General features: G+C 43.4%; 1 protein-coding gene across 2 annotated transcripts in view; it reads right to left on the bottom strand.

Moving 5' to 3' along the window:
* LOC120986900 (circularly permutated Ras protein 1-like) overlaps positions 1-23,102 on the bottom strand; it is a 137,910-nt gene that overhangs the window by 26,116 nt on the left and 88,692 nt on the right. For both annotated transcript variants that reach the window (XM_040415584.1, XM_040415583.1), the window contains 7 exons: positions 22,579-22,660; positions 17,505-17,632; positions 16,232-16,316; positions 15,982-16,088; positions 9,141-9,253; positions 8,885-8,996; positions 6,568-6,708 (listed from right to left, as the gene is read on the bottom strand). In XM_040415584.1, coding sequence (XP_040271518.1) covers positions 6,568-6,708; positions 8,885-8,996; positions 9,141-9,253; positions 15,982-16,088; positions 16,232-16,316; positions 17,505-17,632; positions 22,579-22,660 — 768 coding nt within the window. The remainder of the gene's footprint in view (positions 1-6,567; positions 6,709-8,884; positions 8,997-9,140; positions 9,254-15,981; positions 16,089-16,231; positions 16,317-17,504; positions 17,633-22,578; positions 22,661-23,102) is intronic.

Below are 23,102 nucleotides of genomic sequence, written 5' to 3' on the forward strand. Positions count from 1 at the left end.
ACGTGTTTTGCGGATCCACGGAGCCGTGGATCCGCAAAACACAGAAAGCGTCAATGTGCGTTCCGCATTTTGCGGACCGCACATTGCCTGCACTAATAGAATATGCCTGTTCTTGTCCGCAATTGCGGACAAGAATAGGACATGTTCTATTTTTTTGCGGAACGGAAGTGCGGACCCGGAAGTGCGGATCAGCAATTCCGTGTCCGGACATCAGATCGTGCTGCCCCATAGGAATGAATGGGTCCGCAATTCCGTTCCGCAAAATGCGGAACGAAATTGCGGACGTTTGAATGGAGCCTAAAAGGGTATTCCAGGATCGAAAATCTGTTCACTAATAAAATGCTCCCAACACATGTAATCACTTGCTATTTATGATCTTCTTTCTGCAATTAGAAACAAATGGGAGGCACTGTGCTTCAGTCGGGGTCCAGGTGCACGGTCAGTAGGTAGATACCCCAGATACTTGCAATAGAGAGACCAGCACTCCGTAATTCCAATAATGAAGAAAGGCTTTCTTTATTCGTCACCCATATGTGACGCGCGTTTCGACACCAATCTGTGTCTTTGTCAAATTACAGGTGATAACAGCTCAATTTCACATACACAAAGCAACATTTAAATACAATTCAAATGACCCGCCTCCTAATCACGCAAGTGATCACATGATCGGGGCCGGACTATGCCGCCCCCAGCCGTGTGACCAGTCACGTGACCATAGCATCATATTGCTACGCAACCAGTCCGAAACAAGTTGAATCTAACTGTAAGTGGAGTACGGTAAGACATGTATCTGAATCCATGTGCTGTTATATATCTGGGCATTCTATAATCACTTGCACACCAGATGTAAACATTTTTCATAATATGTACTGATACACTGAAATTAAACCGTCTCCTGATCATATAAGAGATCACGTGACTCCGGAATAAGATCCCGGTCACATGACTTATCTCATGACATCATATTGCTACGCAACTGATCCAAACAATATTGGATCTTTCAAAAGATGGATTGCGATGCAATATTAAAGATCCATACTATATTCAAACTATGTTTAGGGATCTGAGGCATCCGTGATTAGTTATAGAACAAAAAGCATACATTAATACAGAGTAACAATTCATAATCATACGTTCCACATATTGAATCAAATGAAACTACTCAGTGAGTATTCCTTATTGAGGCCTTTAGGGGCCAGCGTCTCAAGTCGATGGATCCAATATGCTTCACGCTGGTGGAGCATCTGGATCCGATTTCCTCCACGTCGAGGTAAGGTCACTTCTTCTAAAATTTGAAAACGCAGTTGTGAGATGCGATGATTTTTTTCTTCAAAATGCTGGGGGATAGGTAACAAAGTGTTTTCCTTCCTAATTGTGGACTTATGCTTTCCTACCCGGTCTTTCATACGCATTGTCGTCTCTCCAACATAGCACAACCCACAGGGACATTTAAGTAAATAAATTACAAAACTACTATCACATGTGAAGTGACCTCGAATGGGGATTTGTTGTCCCGTCTGTGGGTGTGATATGTTGGAGCCTTTGATCACATTGGAACAATGGACACAGTTAAGACAGGGAAATGTTCCCTTCCTAACTGTAGAGAGAGTGAGCTGTCGCTGAAGCATCCTGTCACTTCCTATGTCCGCCCGGACAATCATGTCCCTAATATTTTTATTGCGCTTTTAGCACACCATGGGACGATCCCTAAACTCCTGGATTGTGGGATATGATTTTTGCAAAATATTCCAGTGTTTGTTAATGACAGCTTTGACACGGTCCATCCAGGGATGATATTTTACAATTAGTGGTATTCTCTGTCCTTTATCTTTCTTTTCTGATGGTTCTACGGGATTTTCTATCTTGTCTCGCTGTTCTTGTAGTAAATGGGAGGGATAGCCTCTATCTACAAACTTTTGGGTCATTTCCCGCAACCTAAGGTCACGTGTGTCCTGATCCATGACAATATTGGCCACTCTTCTGTATTGCGAGTATGGCAAAGATTTTTTTATAGTTGAAGGGTGATTACTATGGAATGACAAGAGGCTATTTCTGTCAGTTTTCTTGACATACAAGTCAGTGGTAATCCTGTTGTCAATTCCCCTAATCACCCATGTGTCAAGGAAGGAGACATGTTGTGAATCTTGGTGCAGGGTAAATTTCAGCTCAGGTCTTACATTATTGATGTAGTCCACAAAGGACATAAGGGTCTCAATGCTGCACCGCCATACGCAAAAGACATCATCTATGAAACGTTTCCAAAATATACAGTGATTCCGATACAGCTCACTTGGGTAGATATACTCTCTCTCAAAATGTGCCATATAGCAATTTGCGTATGGCGGTGCAGCATTGGACCCCATAGCGGTCCCACACCGCTGCTGAAAAAAAGTGTCCTGAAATAAAAAATAATTGCGACGCAAAACAATAGAAAGTAAGGATAGAAATTTTTTTTTTTCCTGCACTGTGTATGTGCTGTCATCTAACAATGCCTGGACAGATTCCAGACCTTTTTCATGAGTTATGCTAGTATATAAGCTGCAGACATCTAGAGTGACCAGGATGCAATCAGGCGACAGCTCAATCTCTCGTACTGTCTCCAAAAAATGTTGTGTGTCCCTAAGGTAGGAAGGGGCCTTTTTAGTAAGAGGAGTCAACACTTTGTCAAGAAATATTGCAGGGGGAGATAGGACTAAGTCCGTAGCTGAAACTATCGGGCGACCCGGAGGCTGATCCAGGGATTTATGCACTTTCGGGAGTGTGTAGAACACGGGTGTCACAGGATGTTGGTTGATTAGAAATTCCGCTAATTTTTTGTCAATGACATGTTGTGCTAGGTTCTCATCAACCAAAATCTGTAGCTCCCGCTTTATTGTCCAGACCGGATCCCCCTGCAATATTTCATAGACATTGTGGTCAGATAATTGTCCAAGAATCTCCTTGACATAGTAATCTTTGTCTAGTATGACAAGTGCTCCGCCTTTGTCCGCAGGCTTAAAGACCAGGGAGTCATCATCAACCAAATGAGTGACTACCTGTCTTTCCTCAACGGACAAATTGTGGTGTATAAAATAATCCCCCTTTTTAAATTTTGCAAGTAATACAGCAATATCACGTTGTACAAGTTGTATATAAGTTTCACTAGGGTGATATATTTTCGGAGGCATGTAGTGGCTCTTAAGCCTTAAACCAAACTGCTGCAGATTTATTAATGATTGCACATTTTCAATGGGGACAGGATCATACGTGGATACATTTGAAAAGTGGCTTTTCAGCCGTATGCTACGAAAAAAAAGATTTAAATCCATGTCCAGTCCAAATGTGTCCGGTCACAGGTACTCAGCACACCTTAGTGTTAAATCTATCTTCCAAGAATCTCTCTCCACTCCAAATTGAACTCCTTGAAAAGGGACTATCTTTCAGTCCGACTACTAGTCTGGACACATTTGGACTGGACATGGATTTAAATCGTTTTTTTCGTAGCATATTGCTGAAAAGCCACTTTTCAAATGTATCCACGTATGATCCTGTCCCCATTGAAAATGTGCAATCATTATTAAATCTGCAGCAGTTTGGTTTAAGGCTTAAGAGCCACTACATGCCTCCGAAAATATATCACCCTAGTGAAACTTATATACAACTTGTACAACGTGATATTGCTGTATTACTTGCAAAATTTAAAAAGGGGGATTATTTTATACACCACAATTTGTCTATTGAGGAAAGACAGGTAGTCACTCATTTGGTTGATGATGACTCCCTGGTCTTTAAGCCTGCGGACAAAGGCGGAGCACTTGTCATACTAGACAAAGATTACTATGTCAAGGAGATTCTTGGACAATTATCTGACCACAATGTCTATGAAATATTGCAGGGGGATCCGGTCTGGACAATAAAGCGGGAGCTACAGATTTTGGTTGATGAGAACCTAGCACAACATGTCATTGACAAAAAATTAGCGGAATTTCTAATCAACCAACATCCTGTGACACCCGTGTTCTACACACTCCCGAAAGTGCATAAATCCCTGGATCAGCCTCCGGGTCGCCCGATAGTTTCAGCTACGGACTCAGTCCTATCTCCCCCTGCAATATTTCTTGACAAAGTGTTGACTCCTCTTACTAAAAAGGCCCCTTCCTACCTTAGGGACACACAACATTTTTTGGAGACAGTACGAGAGATTGAGCTGTCGCCTGATTGCATCCTGGTCACTCTAGATGTCTGCAGCTTATATACTAGCATAACTCATGAAAAAGGTCTGGAATCTGTCCAGGCATTGTTAGATGACAGCACATACACAGTGCAGGAAAACAAAAAATTTCTATCCTTACTTTCTATTGTTTTGCGTCGCAATTATTTTTTATTTCAGGACACTTTTTTTCAGCAGCGGTGTGGGACCGCGATGGGGTCCAATGCTGCACCGCCATACGCAAATTGCTATATGGCACATTTTGAGAGAGAGTATATCTACCCAAGTGAGCTGTATCGGAATCACTGTATATTTTGGAAACGTTTCATAGATGATGTCTTTTGCGTATGGCGGTGCAGCATTGAGACCCTTATGTCCTTTGTGGACTACATCAATAATGTAAGACCTGAGCTAAAATTTACCCTGCACCAAGATTCACAACGTGTCTCCTTCCTTGACACATGGGTGATTAGGGGAATTGACAACAGGATTACCACTGACTTGTATGTCAAGAAAACTGACAGAAATAGCCTCTTGTCATTCCATAGTAATCACCCTTCAACTATAAAAAAAATCTTTGCCATACTCGCAATACAGAAGAGTGGCCAATATTGTCATGGATCAGGACACACGTGACCTTAGGTTGCGGGAAATGACCCAAAAGTTTGTAGATAGAGGCTATCCCTCCCATTTACTACAAGAACAGCGAGACAAGATAGAAAATCCCGTAGAACCATCAGAAAAGAAAGATAAAGGACAGAGAATACCACTAATTGTAAAATATCATCCCTGGATGGACCGTGTCAAAGCTGTCATTAACAAACACTGGAATATTTTGCAAAAATCATATCCCACAATCCAGGAGTTTAGGGATCGTCCCATGGTGTGCTAAAAGCGCAATAAAAATATTAGGGACATGATTGTCCGGGCGGACATAGGAAGTGACAGGATGCTTCAGCGACAGCTCACTCTCTCTACAGTTAGGAAGGGAACATTTCCCTGTCTTAACTGTGTCCATTGTTCCAATGTGATCAAAGGCTCCAACATATCACACCCACAGACGGGACAACAAATCCCCATTCGAGGTCACTTCACATGTGATAGTAGTTTTGTAATTTATTTACTTAAATGTCCCTGTGGGTTGTGCTATGTTGGAGAGACGACAATGCGTATGAAAGACCGGGTAGGAAAGCATAAGTCCACAATTAGGAAGAAAAAAACACTTTGTTACCTATCCCCCAGCATTTTGAAGAAAAAAATCATCGCATCTCACAACTGCGTTTTCAAATTTTAGAAGAAGTGACCTTACCTCGACGTGGAGGAAATCGGATCCAGATGCTCCACCAGCGTGAAGCATATTGGATCCATCGACTTGAGACGCTGGCCCCTAAAGGCCTCAATAAGGAATACTCACTGAGTAGTTTCATTTGATTCAATATGTGGAACGTATGATTATGAATTGTTACTCTGTATTAATGTATGCTTTTTGTTCTATAACTAATCACGGATGCCTCAGATCCCTAAACATAGTTTGAATATAGTATGGATCTTTAATATTGCATCGCAATCCATCTTTTGAAAGATCCAATATTGTTTGGATCAGTTGCGTAGCAATATGATGTCATGAGATAAGTCATGTGACCGGGATCTTATTCCGGAGTCACGTGATCTCTTATATGATCAGGAGACGGTTTAATTTCAGTGTATCAGTACATATTAGGAAAAATGTTTACATCTGGTGTGCAAGTGATTATAGAATGCCCAGATATATAACAGCACATGGATTCAGATACATGTCTTACCGTACTCCACCTACAGTTAGATTCAACTTGTTTCGGACTGGTTGCGTAGCAATATGATGCTATGGTCACGTGACTGGTCACACGGCTGGGGGCGGCATAGTCCGGCCCCGATCATGTGATCACTTGCGTGATTAGGAGGCGGGTCATTTGAATTGTATTTAAATGTTGCTTTGTGTATGTGAAATTGAGCTGTTATCACCTGTAATTTGACAAAGACACAGATTGGTGTCGAAACGCGCGTCACATATGGGTGACGAATAAAGAAAGCCTTTCTTCATTATTGGAATTACGGAGTGCTGGTCTCTCTATTGCTTCTTTCTGCAATGTCCTGTTTCCTTGCACTCCGGTGATGTACAGTATTCAGTATTTTTTGCTCCAGGGCCTAATGTCATCACCTTGACATGTCAGGTGGGGCATGGCTTGTTAGCCTGTGTCCTGCAAACGTAACATTATCAATGACGTTGTGTCTGAGGACAGGGTTTTCCTTGCTTTCCTTAGACTTGCCCTGACGACTGGTATGTCATCTGCTTTTGTTTATTTGTCCAGAATGCACAATTATCAACTCCTGATACTTACATTACTAAGTCTATTAATTCTTTTAACTCCAGGGCCACAGTCCTGGCTTCATTCACATGTCCTTCCATTGCAAGACGAGCGCTGAACTGAACACTGTGGATCTGCAGAACGTTCAGGTCAATGGACTCCAGAGCAGTAGTACTAGAGTGGAGAACAGAAATGCATACAATACAAGCAACGTCAAGGAAACATTTATGAAAAGTAAGGTTTACCAGATGGCATGGCAAAAAGATAATAACTAAAAAATATATTGTTCACGCTACACTGATATTATATCATGAAAGTAGTGAATTTAAGTAGAAGCATGCAATGGTGATTTCCTCATCTCAAATAATTTATTGAAACAAAAGCCAACAACAGTGGTGGGTATGCCCCTACAAAAAATGTCTATGTCTCAAAAACTTTTCATGTGGCCTTGAGCATCAGTTACAGCTTGACAATGACGTCTCATGCTGTTCACAAGTTGACTTATTGTCTGCTGAGGCATGGCATCCCGCTCTTTTTCAAGGGCGGCCCTCAGATCATTGAAGTTCTGGGGTACAGAGTTACAAGCCTCTATGCGGCAACTCAGTTGATAGGTTTTCAATGGGATTCAGGTCTGGAGAAAGTGTAGGCCACTCCATTTGAGGTACTCCAGTCTCCAGCAGCCGTTCCCTAATGATGCAACCTCGATGAGCTGGCGCATTGTTGTCCATGAAGATTAAATTTTGCCTTTGTTGTCCATGCAGAGGCACAATGACTGGATTAATGATGTTATGATTAATCACTGAACTTTTAAAAGGCATATCATGATAAAAACGCAGATCCCTCTGCCCAACCGGTTTCCCCAGTAGCGGCTATCTCTAGGGCTGTTTGCCTTTTAAAAGTTTTAATTTTGTGAGTATAACCGAATAAAACAAATTCCTTTACGGTTACATCCTGCACGAGGGGTTTTCTCTCTCCATTTCTTCTCCTGAGTTGCCACTTTTGCACAAGGGTCCGGAAAATAGCCATAAGTGACGTTGTCTTAATGTTTCCTTTCCCGACAAGGGTGGATTACCATACTGAATGCCCGAAGGGAATAAGCTATAAAGACCACTGGACCGCCGAAGTGACTAGTGAAATTTGGCCAGCACTGCAGACCGGCTTATTAGGAGGAGAGACTTAGGATCACCCGTGTAGTGGTGAGATTTATCTGTCAAAACTCATCCTATTTTAAATAGACTTTATTTTAACAGTGATATCCGTACGTTCCAAGTCGTCGTACCTTTCTATGTTTTCCTGATCACAGGAGTGTTTTGTCACTTGTTCTGAGCTGTATGTAATCTGTGCATTTTCTTTTGATTTTACTGTTGATCAATTGTTACGTAGGTGTCGTCTTAGTCTCATGATGTCAAAATGTGAACAACATGATGAGGAGGACTGTTTAAATACCAATTCTAATTGAAACAGGAAATGTATTGGGTTTATCCTGAAATTTCACCCACAAGCCAAATATCCCTAATTTTTTGTGAGTAGTGTATATGAACATACATTTCTTTGCTATCACATGGCCTGTGCCCTCTAAGAACACAACTATTAAACAGCTTGGTTTATAATACTATTGGGACCTGTGCACACAACTATATAGTGGCTCAGTGCAACTCCCAAGTTGTTTGGAGCAGTGATACAACAACCACAACCTATAAAAGTCTATGGGGACCAGAGCTTTTTTTTGTCAGACTGTGATGTGCCATTCGATGCTGTATTACAGAAATACTACTTCCAGGGCAGTATATCTCTGAACATATCAGTGTATTTGGTGTACACTCTAGTTAATTGTGATTGCCTTATTGCCCTCTACCTATTGTTTGATTGTGTCATGTCCCCTCAGGTGTAGTCCACTTTTTTATCTGATGTATTACATCATACATATATCTTTTATGAATTATTGAATAAATTATATTTATATTTTGCTACTAAACCCGTTTAGTCTCAGTTTATCTTTTGTTTGTGTATGTTTATGTACACTGAGTGGATACGTTACTGTAGGGTGTTCTTTTTCGCATAGGATCACTATATGTGAACTCAAATCTATGTCTATTTTGTGACTGATATTGTTTAATCAGTATATCTCGGAAGTATAGTGCTTTATAGAGGCATCAAACAGTGGTACATGGAGTGCCTGGCTGCTTGGTACAGAGCCACAGGGACTCTGTGTGCCCCATTCAAGTTCTGTGCAGTGTGCACATGTGCACGAGGCCTTCATTCAACTAAAATGCAAGTTGATGTTCTTCTGATATCATCTTACCATCCTATGATGTTCTTCTAGTTTCTTATCTGTTCTGATATCTCTTACCCATCATTGGTGACCGGCCTTTTCTGGCTGAGGATCCGCCATCTACTCCTTCCATCTGGGAGTGTATAAGTTAAGTGTAGTTGTATTGGTAGCTGGGAGTAGCGAAGCACTTCTGTTACAAGAATATAATGACTGTTTAGAACTCCATTTATACTAAAGACAGAGCCAATGACTATTTCTGTAGTGTCAGTTGTCAAGTGTAACACATATGGTTAAAAAAGGGAATTTAGAATTTACTTTTTTTTTTTTAACAAACCTTTAATCTTGGATGAATGAATATCAAATACTGTGGACAAAACAGTGTCAGCCGTTATACTGCCGAATGTCCTTTCCAACACAGACTCATTATTTCCCTCATAGAGGAAGTACCTTAATGGAAAAATAACAAAAACAATACATAACACCAATGAAGGGAGAAGCATAGATACCACTAAATGATCACTGAGAGAGGGCAGGGGGCATTATTCTTCTTCTTAATATGGTCATTTTGGCCATTGTAAACAGAAATATAAAATCTCAAATGCACATATTGTGCACAATATAGAGTTCCAATGGTTAGCACTGTTATTTGGGATTCTGGGTTCGAATCCTACCAAGGAGTCTCCAATATTTGTTGATAAAAGACATAGATCCATCGAGTTCAATGATAAGACATTCATAGATTAATTATAACCCTTAGTGCTATTTGCTATTAGATAAGCATCTAGCCCTGACGTAGTATCTGCCATTACTACCTATTCGGGTAGGGCATTCCATAGCTTAACTGCATGAATTGTAAAGAATATTTTGCTGTACTGGTGTCTAAATGACCTTTTCTCTGCACAAATAAAAACCTTCTGGTCCTCTGTAAAGTCCTAAATTGTTGTCCCCAATTTTATTCCATTTAAGATATGCAGTCATATCATTACAATGTCCCAGATGCATTTATCAACATTAAAATGTATCCACCATGTTCTTGCCCATGATGCCAGCTTATCTCGGTATTTCTTTAATATTTGATAATGAAGCTAGGTTTTATGTATCCTACATTTTTGTGTCATAGGCAAACATTTGACGCTTTACTCTCAATCCCATCCACAAGGTCATTAATAAAGAAATTAAAGAGAATTGGGCGTAGTGCAGATCCTTGTGGTAACCCGCTGCTGACTTTAGCCAATTCTGAGCATGTACCTGTCACGATAGGTAGGTAAGCGGGGAAATAATCAAACACAGGAAAACAAACAAAATAAATGATTAGGCCCAAAAGCTAGGGAGAAAAGGGTCACCTCCTAGCGATCCCTAAAAGTTTTCCCTAAACTGCTGTGCCCATGTGCATACCCTAATGGTGGATATGCACATGCCCTCGTGCCTAAACCTATACACCCTGGGCAAACCCTAAGCAGTATGGAAAAGGGAAGAGGCAACCTGCTTCTTCAAAACCCAGAGGAAGCAAGCGTCTCCCTAGAGGCCTAGATAAAGACACAATGGGAAATAACGGAGAGGACTTATCTTGAGCAGAGCTGGAGCAGACAATCCACCACACATCCAGAGCTCACAGGAAAGAACTATAACCCGCACAGGCCACTGGGGGAAGGAGGGATAAATAGCCTTACTAACAATCAAACCCAGTACACCTGAGGGAAGGTGGATCCAGCTCAAACTCAAACCAAAACAAACAGAGAAGTCAGACATGTGCATCCAGTCTGACAGACCTCTGCACATTAACAGGGCAAGGCGTGACAGTACCCCACCCTTCTACGGGTGACCTCCGGACACCCTGGACCAACTTTATCCGGGTGTGCCCTGTGAAAGGCCCTCACCAGGCGGCTAGTACTAACATCAGTAGCCGGAACCCACATTCTTTCCTCGGGACCGTATCCCTTCCAGTGCGCCAGGTACTGAAGGGAACCCCGAAGAACACGTGAGTCGAGAATCCTAGAGATCTCAAACTCCAATTGCCATCCACCGGGACAGGGGGAGGTGGCAATGGAGATGGTTCCACAGGTTCCACATATTTCTTCAATAAAGACATGTTAAACACATTATGGATCTTCCAGGTCTGCGGAAGATCCAGACGAAACGCCACCGGGTTGACAATAGCAGAGATTTTGTAAAGGCCAATAAATCTTGGACCCAATTTCCAAGATGGTACCTTCAGCTTAATGTTTTTAGTGGACAACCACACCGAATCACCCACACACAGGTCCGAACCAGTCATATGTCTCCTGTCAGCCATCCGTTAATATCTTTCACCCATCTTTTCCAAATTAACTTGGATCTTCCGCCAGATAGATGACGAGGCGGAAGAGAATCTCTCCTCTTCTGGCATCCCAGAAGATCCAGTCCCAGAAAAGGTACCAAACTGTGAGTGAAAACCATATGCGCCAAAAAATTGTGACTTATCAGTGGACTCCTGAGTACGGTTATTGAAGGCAAATTCGGCTAGAGACAAGAACGAGGACCAGTCATCCTGGTTCTTGCAACAAAACACCTCAAATAGGTCTCCAGGTTTTGGTTAGTGCGCTCTGTCTGACCATTCGACTGGGGATGAAAAGCCGAAGAGAAAGACAGTTGAATTCCCAGACGAGAGCAGAACGCCCTCCAAAACCTGGAAACAAATTGTGTCCCCCTATCAGACACCACAGCAGAGGGAATGCCATGTAGTTTCACAATGATATCGATAAAAACCTAAGTGAGAGTTTTGGCATTGGGCAAGCTAGGTAACGGTACAAAGTGGGCCATCTTACTGAAGCGGTCCACTACCACCAAAATCAAAGTTTTCCCAGAGGAACTCAGTAAATCAGTAATAAAGTCCATGGACAAATGCGTCCAAGGACGAGACGGGATGGACAAAGGAAGAAGGGATCCTGAAGGCCGAGTGTGAGCCACCTTCGCACGTGCACAGGTCTCACAAGCTGCCACATAACCCTCCACACCCTTGCGCAACCCTGGCCACCAGAATCCCCGGGAAATAGGATCTATCGTGGATTTGCTTCCAGGATGTCCCGCAAGGACCGTATCATGATGTTCCTTGAACACCTTGTATCGCAGTTCAGCAGGAACAAATAACTTGTCTGGAGGACAAGAATCAGGAGCCTCCTCCTGGGCCCCCAACACCTCCATCTCCAACTCGGGGTACAGAGCGAAAACCACCACCCCATCAGCCAAAATCGGAGCGGGAACCTCCGAATCATTCCCCCCAGGAAAACTACGTGACAACGCATCTGCCTTGACGGTTTTAACCCCAGGACGAAAGGTGACCACAAAATTGAACCTAGTAAAAAACAGGATTCAGGCGCTTAGCAGACTGCAGGTAAGCCAAATTCTTGTGGTCAGTATATACCGTAATAGGATAAGTAGCCCCTTCCAACCAATGACGCCATTCCTCAAAGGCCAATTTAATGGCCAGTAATTCTCTATCTCCTACATCATAATTTCTTTCAGCGGCCGAGAGTTTCTTGGAGAAAAAAGCACATGGACGCCATTTGCTATGGGATGGACCCTGCGACAGAACTGCTCCGACCCCCACTTCTGATGCATCAACCTCCACGATGAACGGCTGAGACACATCAGGTTGCATCAGAATGGGAGCAGACGCAAAACCTTTCTTAATAGCAGAAAAGGCCTGTAATGCCTCATCCAACCAGACAGAGAAGTCGGCACCTTTCTTAGTCATATCTGTCAAAGGTTTTACAATAGTGGAATAATTCAAGATAAATTTTCTGTAGTAATTGGTAAAACCCAAAAACGCATCAGAGCTTTCTGATTCTCAGGCCGGTCCCATTCCAGTTCCGCCCGGACCTTTTCAGGGTCCATACGAAAACCAGAGTCAGAAAGCAGGTATCCCAAAAACGGTAGCCCCTGGACAGCAAATACACATTTTTCCAATTTTGCATACAATTTATTCTCCTGAAGGATCGACAACACCTGTCTCACATGATTCTGATGGGTCTCCAAATCGGGTGAGTAAATTAGTATGTCATCAAGGTAAATAACATTGAACCTTCCCACTAAATGATGGAAAATATAATTGATAAATCGCTGAAAGACCGCTGGCGCATTAGTTAAACCAAAGGGCATGACAAGATTCTCGAAATGACCTTCGGGTGTATTAAAGGCCGTTTTCCACTCATCTCCTTCCTTGATTCTGATCAGAATATAAGCTCCTCTTAAATCCAATTTGGAGAACACCTTGGCTCTGACAATTTGATCAAATAGATCAGAAATCAAAGGAAGGGGATACGGATCACGGACCCTAATGAGATTCAATTCCCGGAAATCTAAACACGGTATAAGTGATCCGTCTTTCTTTTTTACTAAAAAGAAGCCGGCGGCCACAGGGGACTTAGACGGCCTAATATGTCCCTTTGTCAAACTCTCGGCAATATACTTCCGCATAGCTTCTCTTTCGGGTTGGGAAAGGTTGTATAGGCAAAATTTTGGCAGTTTAGCTCCAGGGATGAGATTGACCGGGCAATCATATTCTCGATGGGGGGGGCAACTCCTGAGCTCCACCCTCCATGAATACATCCGCAAAATCAGAGAGAAACTGAGGTAGGACCGTAGTTGACACCCCTGAGATAGAAGCACAAAGACAGTTGTCCGTACAAAATTCACTCCAGCTACTGATTTGTCTTGTTTGCCAGTCAATAGTAGGGTATGCTTTATCAACCATGGTAAACCGAGAACCATCGGAGCAGGCATGCCCTTCATAACAAAACAAGAAATGGACTCAACATGTAAATCACCCACCCTTAACTGAATGTCATGAACGATATGAGTAAGACTCTTTTGTGAGAGAGGGGAGGAATCAATAGCAAACACTGGTATCTCTTCATCTAATGTGCTAGTTCCAAAACCAAGATTTTAAAGGAACTGAAAATCAATAAGGTTTACCCCCGCACCACTGTCAACAAATACCTCAAAATCAAAATGTCCAGAGTCTAGCGCCACTATGGCAGGCAGGAGGAAACAGGTATTGCAGGGGGAATGCATATTTGCTTGCTCAGACTCCCCATTCACACTACCAAGAGTCAGGGGAGGTTTTTTTTCTCTTTATGTGAATACCTCCTTAGTTTTTCATTACCGTTTTGAGGTTTTACAAAAGAACACGCACAAACAAAATGACCTTCTTTTCCAGAGTAACATAGCTTATTCAGCTTCCTAAAATCCCTATCACCTGAGCGAAAGGAAACCTGGCCCAACTGCATAGGCTCCTCTCCTGCCCCAGATTCAAATGTCATATTACCCCGGGGAAAAGGTGGGACGGATCCATTTGCAGACGGGCCCCCCCCCCCCCCCCGCTCGAGAGGAATCTTATACCTCTCTCTAAGACGTCTATCAAGCCGTACTGCCAAAGACATGGCCGTCTCCAATGAATCGGAATACTCATGAAAAGCAAGGGCATCTTTCAACCTTTCAGATAGCGCCTGACAAAACTGACTCCGGAGTGCAGGATCATTTCACCCCAAGTCAGTTGCCCATCTTCTAAATTCTGCACAATACGACTCCGCAGTACGTTATCCCTGTAACAAACTGCGCAACTTAGATTCAGCCATAGAGACCTGGTCTGAGTCATCATAAATCAAGCCCAAGGCTCTAAAAAATTCATCCACCGACCGGAAAGATGGTGAACCGGTCGGCAGACAAAAAGCCCAAGACTGTGCGTCCCCTTTTAGCAGAGATATAATGATCCCCACTCTTTGATCCTCGTCACCAGATGAAATCAGCCGCAGATGAAAATACAACCTGCAAGACTCCCTGAACCAAATAAAGTCATAACCACCCCCTGAGAACCTATCAGGGAGAGCGACTTTAGGCTGTAAGCAGACCGAATTTCCTCCAACGGCACCAGACGCCAGAGCATTCTGACACCGTGCAGCAGAACTGCGGAGATCAGCATCCTCCAGCGATAATCCCTGTATGCGATCAAGCAAAGCATCCATGGCCTCCATTTCGCAAACAGCAGGGAAATGACAGTTTTTAGGCAGGTTATAATGTCACGATAGGTAGGTAAGCGGGGAAATAGCCAAACACAGGAAAACAAACAGAACAAATGATTAGGGAGAAAAGCGTCACCTCCTAGCGATCCCTAAAAGTTTTCCCTAAACTGCTGTGCCCATGTGCATACCCTAATGGTGGGTGGATATGCACATGCCCTCGTGCCTATACACCCTGGGCAAACCCTAAGCAATAGGGAAAAGGGAAGAGGCAACCTGCTTCTTCAAAACCCAGAGGAAGTAAGTGTCTCCCTAGAGACTTAGATAAAGACACAATGGGAAATAACGGAGAGTACTTATCTTGAGCAGAGCTGGAGCAGACAACCCACCACACATCCAGAGCTCACAAGAAAGAACTATAACCCAAACAGGCCACTGGGGGAAGGAGGGATAAATAGCCTCACTAACAATCAAACCCAGTACACCTGAGGGAAGGTGGATCCAGCTCAAACCAAAACCAAAACTCAAAAAGGCGTGACAGTACCATTTACAACAATTTTTTGCCCTCCATGTGTCATCCGTATGCTATGCCACAGACACTGTAATAAGCCTTGGATGCACATGACCTTGGTTTTTCTTCCTTGGTAGGTATTAACCACATAATAATGGGAACACCCTATAAGACCTGCCATTATGGATATCTGACCCAGTTGATTAGCCATCACAATTTGCCCCCATCAGATTTGCTCAAAACCTTGCACTTGCCTATTTTTCCTGCTTCCAACACATCGGCTTCAAGAACTGACCGTTCACTTGCTGCCTAATATATACCACCTTTTGACAGATGCCATTGCAACAAGCTAAGCAATATTATTTATTTCACGTGTAGTTTTTATGTTATGGCTGATCAGTATATATTACAAGAAATTCATTGCATATTACCCTCTTAAAAATGTACTTTGTACAAAAATGTGATACCACCATGGAGACCAGGAGAATCGCTTTAAAAAAATAATACGCTGAAGTAGCACAGATAGAATAACTGGTCCGTATGTTGTAAGAAATGTGTCCATTAACCAATTAATTTACATTTGGTGCACAGTTTGTTCAGAAATGTGGTACCGTCATGGGGACTAAACTTAGTCTATATTTTGTTGAGTACTAAAATTGGTGACTTACATTGTTTTAGGCAGAAAAACTTTTAATTTCACATCAGTAGCAATTATTTCTTCCTCCATGATTGACTGAAACTCATTAGCCAACTTAAATGGATGCACAATATTCACCTAGCGGAGATAGAGCATAAAAATAGCTTCTAAATACAGGTATTTTAGCAATGAATGATTAATGGTGGTGAATAAGAACTCATTACTGCTCTGTGACATGATAGGTCAACACACCATAATGCTGAATAATAACCAAATTATACCTTGCCTCCTGTTTTATCCGCAAGCTGTCCTAACTCAGGCAGTCGGCAGTTAGTTCCTTCTATCGTCACCACAGAAACAACCACACTGAAAGATAAAAATTCTATTTATATACAGTCTCAAAGCATCTATGCTTGCTATCTCAACTCAAATGATTGTCAGTGAGATTTTTTTGGTGTTTAAACCAAGTTAGGCTGGGTTCACATATGCACTGTGAACTCTGGACATCTAAAACTAATTTTAAAACTAGATAACATTGAAATTATTTGAAGATTCTTTGGCCTCGTTTACAAGTAGGTTGACATTACTTCACTATTAGGTGTCCTGAATTTTAGTTAGCATCTTTATTTTAATGATGGTCACTGCTGTAGTCACCCAGTTGACATTGATTTATAATACACATATCATTTCAGTCTTTAGGACATTCAGCTTCAACTGCTCAGTAGATGTAGGAGACTTTCCATTTTAATGGTGCAGCATTGCAACGCAGAGTATGTGACCCCATTTGTGCCTACTCAACAGATTTCCCTTGGGCTAATCCTGAGGGTATTGTCAAGGTGAACTCCTTGTTTGGATTTTGGTGCAGGAGCCACTATTTCTCTATGAGTAGTCTCTATTCAGACATCATTGGGGACAGACATGAGCATGGTCAGTGGACCTTATCAATCATGAATCTGCAAGATTTTTTAGCCATACACATTAATAGCAAACATAACATAAAATGGTCTGGGTGATATACCATACAAAAGAATTTGTTCAAGACCCGGGGATCTGGCCCTCTGACTGCATTTATCCTGCATTTGTCTATGACCAGATAAGAGTCTGCGGATCACACATCAGTAAAATCAGCTACAGGAACATAAAAAGAGGGATGGGCGCACAGTTGTGAGGTGCAGGGTAGAGATAACAGAGGTCATCTATGATTAGATTTATGCCAATTTGTGGCATATATCTGTCCCAGATTCGGTCGCAAATTGGGATCTGCGACTTCTTCCCCTTCCAAGACATGTACACCAGTTCTAAAAACGGGGGGTAGTGAGGGTGGGCCGGCAGGCCCGTCTCATTTATCATTTTCTATGACAGTTTTTGGAGTAGAAAATTATCTAAATCTATGCCAGCATGGGAGCTGGGGTAGATTTAAGGCTGTTAGGCGCTGGGTGTGGATGCGCCTAAGATATGTCAAGGTCGGTGCAGGGGTATTAAGACCGACGTCTAAAGCACCGTTTTTAATAAATGACCGCAAATATTTTTTTCTAACAAATACATAAATCAAACCTGTGCTGAAGAGCCAAGTCTCCCAAATTACTATAGTAAAACTTGGAGGACTGGTAGACATACTCCTCTGAAATATCCTCCAGGTTGCCTAGGTCAGTGTTAGCTCTGCCATCTGTGCAGATAATCACCTAAACAAAATATGAATCACGTGTTAGTACACAATTGGCCAGGGCTTTTATAGCAATCCAGATGCCGAGGTGAGTGTGCCCCCCACTTAACAGGAAAATTGTTTGCTGCTTTAACAGTTGGTAGGACTGTAAGACAATGCTATTACACTTTTTTTTTTACTATTAATCACCATCCCTGACATAATAATAATTTTTTTTATGTCATGTTACAACCAGTGGTGTACATAGAGTAAGTAAGGGCCCCATAGCAGGGATTAAACCAGGCCCTCCAAACAGAACAGAAGGGTTTCCGCTTAAACCTTTTTCAATGTCCCTTGGGCCATTTTTCCACTGTCTCATTTGCTAAAAGTTGTTTCTTTGGAAGGTAGAGTCCTGACCAAGTTTTCACCCCCAGTAGAAGAGGAGATTATCCCAACTGGGCCTCCTCTTGCCCTGGGCCCCATAGCAGTTGCATGGTCTACCGCTATGGTAGTTTCGCCCCTGGTTACAACTGTCACAGCACAATTCCCATTTGTGTGCACAAGCATACAGTGCCAACTAGTGGAATAAACTGGTAGTGCTAATTTTATTTGTTTATTGGTAGCAATTATAATGATTAGAGTCTGAGAGCCTTGTTATAGAGGCATTTACAAATACATGATGTTCCTAGAGCAATAGACTTTTACAGTCTTCAAACTACACTTCTTGGGGCTTTAAAGGGGTTAACATGGAAACATAGAAACATAGAATGTGTCGGCAGATAAGAACCATTTGGCCCATCTAGTGTGCCCAATATACTAAATACTATGAATAGCCCCTGGCCCTATCTTATATGAAGGATGGCCTTATGCCTATCCCATGCATGCTTAAACTCCTCCACTGTATTTGCAGCTACCACTTCTGCAGGAAGGCTATTCCATGCATCCACTACTCTCTCAGTAAAGTAATACTTCCTGATATTACTTTTAAACCTTTGCCCCTCTGATTTAAAACTATGTCCTCTTGTAGCAGTTTTTCTTCTTTTAAATATTCTCTCCTCTTTTACCTTGTTGATTCCCTTTATGTATTTAAAAGTTTCTATCATATCCCCTCTGTCTCGTCTTTCTTCCAAGCTATACATGTTAAGGTCCTTTAATCTTTCCTGGTAAGTTTTATCCTGCAATCCATGTACCAGTTTAGGCTACTTTCACACTAGCGTTCGGAGCGGGTCCGTCTGATGTTTCATCAGACGGATCCGCTCCTATAATGCAAACGCTTGCATCCGTTCAGAACGGATCCGTTTGCATAACTGTTTATTTCAGATCTGATTTTTCACTTCGGAAAACTCAGATCCGACAGTATATTCTAAACACAGAAGCATTCCCATGGTGATGGGGACGCTTCAAGTTAGAATATACTGAGAACTGTGTACATGACTGCCCCCTGCTGCCTGGCAGATGCTGCCAGGCAGCAGGGGGCAGACCCCCCCTCCTCCTGTATTTAACTTATTGGTGGCCAGTGCGGGCCCCCCCTCCCTCCCCAGTATTAATTGTAACCAGTGCGGCCCCCCTCCCTCTATATTCATCGGTGGCCAGTGCGGATATTAAATATGACCAGTGCGGTCTCCCTCTCCCTCCCTCCCCAGTATTAAATATGAGCAGTGCGGTCTCCCCCTCCCTCCCTCCCCAGTATTAAATATGAGCAGTGCGGCCTCCCCCTCCCTCTATTCATTGGTGGCCAGTGCGGATTCAAAGTATTGTGATCAGTGCGGCCTCTCCTCTCCCCCCCCCCCCCATCATTGGTGGCAGCGGAGAGTACCGATCGGAGTCCCAGTTTAAATCGCTGGGGCTCCGATCGGTTACCATGGCAGCCAAGACGCTATTGCAGTCTTGGCTGCCATGGTTACTTAGCAACAAATAGAATCATTATACTTACCTGAAGAGCTGCGATCTATGTGACCGGCCGGGAGCTCCTCCTACTGGTAAAGTGACAGGTCTGTGCGGCGCATTGCCTATAGACCTGTCACTTACCAGTAGGAGGAGCTCCCGGCCGGTCACATAGATCGCAGCTCTTCAGGTAAGTATAATGTTGCTATTTGTTGCTAAGTAACCATGGCAGCCAAGACTGCAATAGCGTCTTGGCTGCCATGGTAACCGATCGGAGCCCCAGCGATTTAAACTGGGACTCCGATCGGTACTCTCCGCTGCCACCAATGATGGGGGGGGGGGGGTCGAGAGGAGAGGCCGCACTGATCACAATACTTTGAATCCGCACTGGCCACCAATGAATAGAGGGAGGGGGAGGCCGCACTGCTCATATTTAATACTGGGGAGGGAGGGAGGGGGAGACCGCACTGCTCATATTTAATACTGGGGAGGGAGGGAGGGGGAGACCGCACTGGTCATATTTAATATCCACACTGGCCACCGATGAATATAGAGGGAGGGGGGCCGCACTGCTTACAATTAATACTGGGGAGGGAGGGGGGGCCCGCACTGGCCACCAATAAGTTAAATACAGGAGGGGGGGGGGTCTGCCCCCTGCTGCCTGGCAGCACCTGCCAGGCAGCAGGGGGCAGTCATGTACACAGTTCTCAGTATATTCTAACTTGATGCGTCCCCATCACCATGGGAACGCCTCTGTGTTAGAATATACTGTCGGATTTGAGTTTCACGATGTAACTCAAATCCGATGGTATATTCTAACATAGAGGCGTTCCCATGGTGATGGGGACGCTTCAAGTTAAAATATACCATCGGATTGGAGAAAACTCCGATCTGATGGTATAATCCTGACTTTACATTGAAAGTCAATGGGGGACGGATCCGTTTGAAATTGCACCATATTGTGTCAATGTCAAACGGATCCGTCCCCATTGACTTGCATTGTAAGTCTGGACGGATCCGTTTGGCTCCGCACGGCCAGGCGGACACGAAAACGCTGCAAGCTGCGTTCGGGTGTCCGCCTGCTGAGCGGAGCGGAGGCCAAACGGTGCCAAACTGATGCATTCTGAGCGGATCCGCATCCACTCAGAATGCATTGGGGCAGTACGGATCCGTTCGGGGCCGCTTGTGAGAGCCTTCAAACGGAACTCACAAGCGGAGCCCCGAACGCTAGTGTGAAAGTAGCCTTAGTAGCTCTTCTCTGAACTCTCTCCAAAGTATCAATATCCTTCTGGAGATATGGTCTCCAGTACTGAGGACAATACTCCAAATGAGGTCTCACTAGTGCTCTGTAGAGCGGCATGAGCACTTCCCTCTTTCTACTGGTAATGCCTCTCCCTATACACCCAAGCATTCTGCTAGCATTTCCTGCTGCTCTATGACATTGTCTGCCTACCTTTAAGTCTTCTGAAATAATGACCCCTAAATCCCTTTCCTCAGATACTGAGGTTAGGACTGTATCACTGATTTTATATTCTGCTCTTGGGTTTTTACGTCGCAGGTGCATTATCTTGCACTTATCAACATTAATTTTTAGTTGCCCGATTTTTGACCATTCCTCTAGTTTTCCTAAATCCTTTTCCATTTGGTGTATCCCTCCAGGAACATCAACCCTGTTACAAATTTTTGTGTCATCAGCAAAAAGACACACCTTACCATCGAGGCCTTCTGCAATTTCGCTGATAAAGATATTAAACAATATGGGTCCCAGAACAGATCCCTGAGGTACCCCACTGGTAACAAGACCTTGGTCTGAATATACTCCATTGACTACAACCCTCTGTTGCCTGTCCCTCAGCCATTGCCTAATCCATTTAACAATATGGGAGTCCAAGCACAAAGACTGCAATTTATTGATAAGCCTTCTATGTGGGACAGTATCAAAAGCCTTACTAAAGTCTAGATAAGTGATGTCTACTGCACCTCCGCCATCTATTATTTTGGTCACCCAATCAAATAAATCAATAAGATTACTTTGACATGATCTCCCTGAAGTAAACTCATGCTATTTTTCATCTTTCAATCCATGGGATTTTAGATGTTCCACAATCCTCTCCTTAAAGGGAACCTGTCAAGGGTATTTTGTGTATAGAGCTGAGGACATGAGTTGCTAGATTGCCGCTAGCACATCCGCAATAACCAGTCCCCATAGCTATGTGTGCTTTTTATTGTGTCAAAAAAAGATTTGATACATATGCAAATGAACCTGAGACGAGTCCTGTCCCTGACTCATCTCAGGGACAGGTCTCATCTCGGGTTAATTTGCATATGTATCAAATTGTGTTTTTTTACACAATAAAAGCACAGAGAGTTATGGGGACTGGATATTGCGGATGTGCTAGCGGCCATCTAGCAACTCATGTCCTCAGCTCTATACACAAAATCCCGGTGACAGGTTCCCTTTAAGTATGGTTTCCATTAATTTCCCCACTATTGATGTCAGGCTTAGTGGCCTATAGTTGCCCGATTCCTCCCTACTACCTTTCTTGTGAATGGGCACAACATTTGCTAATTTCCAATCTTCTGGGACGACTCCTGTTACCAAGTTGGCCCACCTCAGACATTGATGGCACGCTCGGCTGATTTCAGAGGTCGCATAGCGGTGAATGGTGAGCGCACCAGCATGGCCGCCTCAATGAATTGGAAGGCACTGTATGACAGGAGCTCATTCAGCACTTTGCATCAGCATTGCCAAGAGAACTGCCTCATCCAGTTGAAGCTTATTGAGCTGGATGGCAGAAGCAACAACAAAGTTTAGTTTGGCTAATGTTACCATCATCCAAATCAGTAACTAGGGTTCATCCAGATATTATAATTTCGGTTTCAACCAGGTGTAACTTGAAACTCCTAGACTTCAATGCAAAATTGATAACATGGCACCTTCACTTACCTTATGCTATTTATATTCTGTTATTGGACAGAATAACCTTTGAACACTCTCAATTGCCTGGGTCCGGGTGTGTCTGATATGTCTGCACCCCCTATAGCTAGACCCATGGGGTTCATTCATGGTAACCTATGGTTTTCAAACTACAACTCACTTGCCTTCGATCCTGGACTCTTGGAAGCCATTGCTATTGAAACCAGAGCTGCAGGTCCCAGTGCTGTAGCTCCTTTTTCTTTCAGGCTGTAATAGAAAAAAAAATAGTTTGTGAATTCAGTTCTTTTAAAGGAATTTTCCCAGAGTTTTTATTTACTGATGACCTATTAGTATCTAATCGGTGCGGGTCCGACACCTGGGACCCCTGACGATCAGCAGTTTGAGAAGACAGCGGCACTTCAGTAGCCCAGCGGCCTTCTCTCTGCTCACCAAGCACAGCGCTGTACATTGTATAGCAGCTGTGCTTGGTATTGCAGCTCAGTCGCACTCACTTAAATGGGGCTGAGCTGCGCCTAGGCCATGTGACCGATAAAGTGACATCAGATAAACTAGGAAAAGCTGGAGCAGGCCGCAACTCTACTGTGAGCGAGGCTGCCTTCTCAAATAGCTGATCAGCAGGGGTCCCAGGTGTCGGACCTCCACCGATCAGATACTGATAACCTATCCAGAGAATAGGTCATCAGTGTAA

Source organism: Bufo bufo, chromosome 1 (assembly GCF_905171765.1).
Source record: "Bufo bufo chromosome 1, aBufBuf1.1, whole genome shotgun sequence".
NCBI lineage: Eukaryota > Metazoa > Chordata > Amphibia > Anura > Bufonidae > Bufo > Bufo bufo.